The 7557-nt window shown below is 33.1% G+C and overlaps 1 protein-coding gene across 3 annotated transcripts; it reads left to right on the top strand.

Moving 5' to 3' along the window:
- Positions 1-319: 319 nt before the first annotated feature.
- On the top strand, positions 320-6499 carry LOC114395166 (kelch-like protein 1). Of its 3 annotated transcripts, XM_028356875.1 has the most exons (12): positions 320-477; positions 815-970; positions 1147-1310; positions 1752-1933; positions 2046-2630; positions 2713-2790; positions 4082-4412; positions 4499-4698; positions 5115-5191; positions 5336-5437; positions 5857-6043; positions 6142-6499. In XM_028356875.1, the coding sequence occupies exons 2-12, from the start codon at positions 960-962 to the stop codon at positions 6238-6240; spliced, it is 2016 nt and encodes a 671-aa protein (XP_028212676.1). In that variant the 5' UTR covers positions 320-477; positions 815-959; the 3' UTR covers positions 6241-6499. The 3 variants fall into 3 exon arrangements, with proteins under 3 accessions (XP_028212676.1, XP_028212677.1, XP_028212678.1); XM_028356876.1 differs by lacking the exon at positions 815-970 and having other exon boundaries at positions 6142-6283; XM_028356877.1 differs by lacking the exons at positions 320-477; positions 815-970 and adding an exon at positions 1589-1631 and having other exon boundaries at positions 1194-1310; positions 6142-6283.
- The last annotated feature ends 1058 nt before the right edge of the window (positions 6500-7557 follow it).

Genomic DNA, 7557 nt, shown 5'->3' with positions numbered 1-7557 from the left:
TACTTCATTTATCTATGTTGCTATTTTCATGTTTATCAACTTTTCTAATACTTAAATTTATAACTTATTTGCTTATATTCAAAACTTATTTATTTAATGTTATGCTCTCAATTTAAAAAAACAATTTTTAAATGAATCTTATATTGTTTATACATTAAGCTATCTATGAAACAAAATCCCTAAGAAAAATAAAAAAATAAAAGTAATATATTTTCTTTTATTTGATTAAAATAAATAAAAAGAAGAAAATCAACTTTTAAAAAAATTCTTTTATTTATTTTTGTTCGCTCTAATTCCTTTCTTCACTGCAAAGAGCAGAGTGGGTTTATATTTTGCAACTGTAAACACACTCGTAATAAGCTGCTCCTTCCTCTGGAAGCTTTGTTCGGTCTTTCAGTCTTCGCGACCCTTTGGAAGCATCTCTCGTTATTCTCTCACTTTCTCTCTTCATCGTTTGCTTTGCGTATGCCTGAAAATGTAGGCTTCAAAACGCACACCCTCTTTTTTTTTTTTTTTTTTCTTCCCAGGTTTTGATCATAACAACAATGTAACGTTTTGGTTTGGTTTTGAATTTTCCATGTCTTTTAGAGTTTTGGGGTAAACCCCATTTCGTCAATTTTGGAAATTTGAACTTCGTTTGTTCTGTTGTTCTCTGCCGTTCTTGTGAATGCCATTTATGAAAGGTTTTGGTCTGGAAATTTCCACGTTGCTTTACTGATTTGGGTTTATTCGGATAAACCCCATTTCATCAATTTTGGATTTTTGAACTGAGTTTTTTGTGTTTTTTTTTTCTTGTTCCTACTTGCTTGGACAGTGAATGCCACCTATGATGTTTTGATGCATTGGTAAGGCTTCTAAACACGAGAGTTTGCACTGTTGAACTGTACTAGTTTTGCTTGCGGTTCTTGTGAATTGGAAATTTGGAATGTGGCCCATGATCGTTTTGCTGTTCTGGAAAAATGGTTCCTTTGTGAGTTTCCGTTGTGGCATTGGTATTTTAAGCTAATTTTTTTGTTCTCTTATTTATTAGTTTTTTTTCTGATGTTGGATTAAGTTGCATTCAAGATATTGACAAATGACAACTTACTTTATGCTTTAATTTTGCCATAGATTGTAAATGAATTAACCTTTCTCCTCTCTTACCAGGGTGGGGGCGCGGAAGAAAACACAAACTTCTCAGTTCAGTGTGACTCAAACTTTCTCTCCAAATTCATCATGTGGCCGAAATTTGAGAAAGAACCAACTTGGTGGCATCATCTTCGGATGCAAGAATGCCACAATGAAAGAATGTCTATCTAAACAACTGTTTGGTCAGTTCTTCTCTTTTCTCTTTTCCTTTCTTTAAAGTATAGTGTGAAACCCTGTTAGTATGAATCTAAGACACTAACATGATGATATGGTTCTAAAAAATGGTCTGCAACTGCAATTGTGTCTGTAACTTTAAGGTTTTTTTGATTCACCATGATTGCATCAGTTGCAATTTCCTGCACTGTCAAGGATTGCAATGAAACCTCAACCGCAAAAACAATTTAAAACTCTTTATGAATTATGATACTTAGCATTTTGAAATGAACATTGTGTTGTGCAGTTGTGCCCATCGGAAGTCTCTACTCTGTGACATGGAAACAATTGTATCTTCTCAGGAACTCAGTGCTTAAATTTTGTATTATTTACATATGATAATCTGTACTGCCAGTGAAGACGAGTGTAGTAATCTCTAGCTCATGGGAACTTTTATCTGTTTTGAACAGGCTTACCAGCTCATCACTTCTGTTATGTGAAGAATATTGATCCAGGGTTGCCTCTGTTTCTGTTCAATTATACTGACAGGAAACTTCATGGAATTTTTGAGGCAGCCAGCAGTGGGAGAATGTTTATAGACCCCTATGGATGGACTACAGATGGTTCAGAGAGAACACAGTATCCTGCGCAGGTATATCACCAACTTGTAGAGTATAATTGATATGGTTCTATTCAAGACAATTGTCGTCATGATTCATGAAAAGGTCTTTATGCTCATACTTTTTTGTTTTTTGATATTTAAGGTGCAAATTTGTGTCCGACTAAAGTGCCACCCATTGCCTGAAGATAAATTCAAAGAAGTAATTGCAGACAACTACTACACTCATAATCGTTTCTATTTTGAGCTAGACCATGCACAAACAAGCAAACTTATTTCCTTACTATCAGCTGGAGCAATTGCCTCTGATAATTCTGCCCCACAGAATACACAGAAGTGGATAACTGTATCACGACCTCTTGCATCAAATGAAACTTTGAGGGAAGGTGAAACATCTAAGATGCTTGAATTAGAGACAGAGCATTCTACTCACTCAAGTACAAGATCATATTGGATTGAAAATGACTTTTCTTTTGACGGATACATCCGGCCATTAGATACTAATGAAGTTGAGAAGGAAGTAAACGAGGATGAGCAGAACAGCATATTTATGAAACTGAAGGAGTTAACACTTGACAGTGAAAGTCAAGATTTATCCTTGGCAAACAATGCCAATGATACTCCTGGTATGAATAACACAGAAGAGGGTTATATGGAGGCGTTGGATGGTTTAGATGAGAAGGAACAGACTTCTAATCCTCCATTTGATTATCAATATAACATAGCCCAGGTGATTTAGCATGTTTGATGGAAAACATTAAATGTGATATGTTAATTTATTTTGCAAGCAACTAACTTTTAGTGTATTTTAGTTGGTGCAAGAGGTCAAAGAATTGACAAATTTCCAGAAAATACAAACGGAGAGGAATTGCTACCTGGAGCAGAAGCTGGTACACTTTTCTATGTTGTAGATTCTATCGGAAATTTATCATGTTTCTCAATTGTTTCTCCCTCCCAAACATCTTTAAGCATATTGTTGGAATGCATTAAAATGTATTAGGTTATCATAGAAATTGACCAAGCATGTGGAATTTCTCAATCTACAATGTTTATTGATTTTTGTTAAGTAATTATCCCCCGATGTAATTTTAACTTCTGCTACCGTTTGATGTCCCCAAATATGTAGATCACCTGCTGGTATGCTTGTTTTTACTCATTACAATATCTTCACAGATTTGAAATTTCCTTTTTAATTGACTCATTTCAACAAGGTTTTGGTTCTGCACTTCTGCTGCAGCAATGTAGTGGGAGAATGAAACCTATAAAACAAGTTGAGTCCAACAATTTAAATATAGCGAGATTCACTTTTTTTTGGGGTTATATTAGGATCCAATCGCAGGTTGTGAGACTTGAGTTCCACGTTGGAAGTATACGATTCTAGTGTGGGCTTTATAAGGCCTTGGGATCAACTAGCTTTTGTGGTGTGGTTTTCTCAGTTCCATCAATTGGTATCAAAGCTTTCCACCATGTCTTGCAGCTGCAAACAAGTGGCGCAAGTGGTGACACTGTCATTGCAGTGTTTGCCTCAGATTAGTCAAAGGGCTAGCACCTAGTGCATTTCCAGCTCACGAGGGCACTGGGGCAGTAGAGCATGGTGGGATGGTGGGATGTTAGGATTCAATTGTAAGGTATGAGACTTTGAGTCCCACAGTGTAAGTATGGGATTCTAGTGTGGGATTTATATGACCTTGGATTCGCCAACTACAACAATTAGCTTTTGTGGCATGGTTCTCCCATGGTTCTTATCAGATTCTTTCTGTCCCACTACATCAGTAAATCTATGGAATGACCATTGAAGATCCAAACCTGGAGTTTCTTTCCTCTGAAGTTTGAGAACACATAATTTAATGTAATTTAGAGTGTTTAGAAAGTAAACTAAAGATAATATAAGTTGAAACTTTAAAGCATCAATGCATGGCTGGCTAGCTGGATAAATGAAGAAAAGCAATGAATGGCACTATGGTAGTACATTAAGAATGGCTAAGAAGCTTGCATTGATTACTTGAGATAATTATTAAATGCCCAAAAGTATAAATGACTGCAATTAAATGTAGGTCGAAGATAATTTGAATAAATTTATCTGAGCGATATTGAAGTCAGAATAGTCTTTTGGAAGTAATGTTGGTATCTTTAATTGCACTCAGTTTCTATTTACCGTCTTGTTTTTTACATGCCATTCAGATTGAGGCAGAAATGGAAATTCAGCATCTAAAAGATCGTTGTACACTTTTAGAATCTGCATGTAATATTCCTAATCATTTGGCACATGTTGAGAAGGTAGCAGTAAAGTCAACAGCTGAGCTGCATTTAGATCCCAAAGATTCATTGTTTCTAATAGGAGGCTTTGATGGAAATTCATGGTTAGCAACTATGGATTTGTATTGTACTTCTCAGAATGTAATAAAATCTCTTAAGCCTATGAGCTCAGTTCGTTCATATGCTTCCGTTGTGTGGTTGAATGGTGAAATTTATGTTTTTGGTGGTGGAAATGGTTATGTTTGGTATGACACAGGTATGAGATCTAGCCATGCTTTTCAAATAATTATATTTTGGAATGACATGAAGCTTTGTCAACCCTTTTATCTTCTATCTGTGTAGTCGAATCATACAATCCAGTTCATGACAACTGGACCTTGTGCCCCTCTTTGAACCAGAAGAAGGGAAGCTTGTCTGGAGCTGCTTTGAATGACAAAATATTTGCTGTTGGTGGTGGCAATGGAGTTGATTGCTTTTCAGATGTTGAGATGCTTGATTTAGATATTGGGCGGTGGATCCCTACACGCTCAATGCTAGAAAAGGTAAATGGGACAATCAAATGGTCAATATTTCAGGTCTTGACTGAGATTTGAGAGGTAACTGCAAAATGACATGATAAATTATGTGGTTTTTGAGGCTTAAGCTTCTAAAGATGTCAATTGGAATTAATATTTTACAACATTTTATCCATTTAAAGTTTACTTTTGTCAGTTATTTTTTACAAGAGGTAACTTTAAAATGGTTTAGGTCTTTAGGTTGCTTATATCACGATGTAGTCTGTATGTTTGCATCAGGTATTGTTACCGGACTTATACCTTTAATGTATTTGTCACTTCGAAGATGGCCAGCGTATTTTCAATCTCATATGGCAGAATAAATTATGTAATCATTTAGATAATTTTTTTGAAAAGCATGAGAACTATTTAACTAGTTACTTGAATGCTCTTTATATTTCCAGAGATTTGCTCTTTCTGCAGTGGAACTCAATGGTGCAATCTATGCCATTGGCGGATTTGATGGAAATGATTACTTAAGGTAATATTTATAACTTGATTTTGGTTCAATTTTTTTAGATCATTAGTTGAAACTTGTTATGCAAATATGATTGATCTAGACTATGTTATATATATAATAGGGTGTTGTTTTATATTTGTACTAATGTGAATGACACTTCCACAGGTCTGCTGAAAGATTTGATCCAAGGGAACATTCTTGGACCAAAATACCAAACATGAATGTAAAGCGAGGCTGCCATTCATTAGTTGTTCTAAATGAAAAATTGTGAGCTCGTCTTTTTTCTCCATAATTGCATTTTGTTTTCATTGATGAAGGAACAATTGATATTGCACAAGTGTGCTGTGAGTGTTTTGCAATGTGTTAATCTTGACCATGCCAACTTAATGTTGTTCCAAAATGTTCTACTGCCCAAATCCCAAACAATCTGTACACAAGATGATTTTGAAAAGAATGGAGGGAATAATCAGTAAATTTTATAAATCTAAACTTGGTTGTTTTCTGGATCCATTATGTGTTTGGAAAGTGCTCAACTTTGAATCATTTTGAACAAAATCATGCAACCATAAACAGGGTAAAATTCTATAGATAAAGTACTGCTATTCTAACCATAGATCTAACTCTTGTTTTGAAATTTTTTGTGCTTGACTGAGACAAGCTTCACTTAAAATTCTTGCATTGCATAGGTATGCTCTTGGTGGCTTCGATGGTGACAAAATGGTTCCAAGTATTGAAGTGTTTGATCCTCGTCTTGGGGCATGGACAATGGGGGAACCAATGAATCATTGTAGGGGGTATTCTGCTGCTGTAGTTGTCAAGGAATCCATTTATATGATTGGAGGAGTTAAAGTTGGCGAGAACATTGTAGATACAGTCAGTAAATCTATTAATACTAATATTTTGCCTTTGAAGAAACATTTAGGACTAGCCTCATAAATACTTCATAACTAATCTAAGTATATACATTACAGGTTGAGAATTATAAGGAAGGTCAGGGATGGCAGGAAACTTGCACTACAGCTGCTGTTAAAAGGTGCTTCTTGTCAGCTATTGCCTGCAGTCATGAGTGACAGAAGGTTCTTCAGTCGTCACATAGACACAATTTTTTGTGAAGTCATAGGCTGAGGAGATAATTTTGCATGACTGTTTGTGCATGAGATATATAACAGGACATCAACATTGTATATGAATTGTTTGGTTATTCCTATAGGTGACCCCATTTTCATTTTTAATCAACTAAAATCTGAAGCTGTTAGTATGTTTGCTTTTTTCTAATTCATCAGACGAGTTTAATGGCAATGATGATGACAATAAGGGCAATCAGCTGATAACTACTCGGATACTAGGAGCTAATATGTTAATTGAAAAGTCAGATATAATTATTTGCATAATCAAACAGGATACTAGTTGTATGAACCTAATTTGTAGATTTTATGGTGCATGTAGTGCACTACGTATATACTCTGGTTACTGAATGAAACCATAAGAATATTTACTCATGAAGAAACTCAAATAATGTTGCCTATTGTAAACATTCTTGGCTGTGTTGCATGTCATGTATTAGACTGAATTTGTGTTTAGTTTAACGTGTTAAAATTGTTCTCTAAATGTATGTACAAACTAGTATATAACTTGTGTTGGACATAATAAATATTTATTTTATATAATTAAAATTTATAATAAATGTATTTTAATATATAAAATTATATTTAAAGTATAAAATGATTAACTTGAATCGATTTATAAGGTATTTTTAATTATTGACAGTTTCTTTAAAATATTGGTATTAATTGTAAAATAATATATAAACTGTCAATAATATATCAACTTGTTGTAATTAATATATAAAATAATATATTTAAGCATACTAAAAAAATAACGAATAACTTTAGTTTTTTTTTTGTATAATTACAAATGTTAGCCTAGTTTAAATTTAAAGTTATTCTACTTTTGTTATATGTTAAAGTTAAACTAAAAAAAATATGTGGTGTTATATATTATAGATAAAGTTATTCTAACTAAAATAAAAGGATTGAATAAAATAAATATATGTAATGATTTAAATTTAAATTTATATTGTCATGATAAATAAAATATTCTAAAAATATTATGTCATCAACATAAAATATTGTATCTATCAATTATAAATTATGATTAATATAACTTTTAAGGTAATTATTGTAAAATTTAATAAATTTATTATCTATGAAAAATTGTGATTGAATAATGTAATTTTTTTTTCATTTTAATACATAAATTGTTAAAATGTACAATAAGTCTTCAATAATATGAAATGTATTTATTAGCCACTATAAACTTTAATATATGTAGTGATAACTCATTTTTGAATTTTTCTCGTAGATTAATAGCTTAGAACAATTTAATTC

This window comes from Glycine soja, chromosome 18 (genome assembly GCF_004193775.1).
Source record: "Glycine soja cultivar W05 chromosome 18, ASM419377v2, whole genome shotgun sequence".
In the NCBI taxonomy this organism is placed as follows: domain Eukaryota; kingdom Viridiplantae; phylum Streptophyta; class Magnoliopsida; order Fabales; family Fabaceae; genus Glycine; species Glycine soja.
The sequence above is the reverse complement of the archived record's forward strand: the minus strand, read 5'-3'. Positions and strand labels throughout refer to the sequence as shown.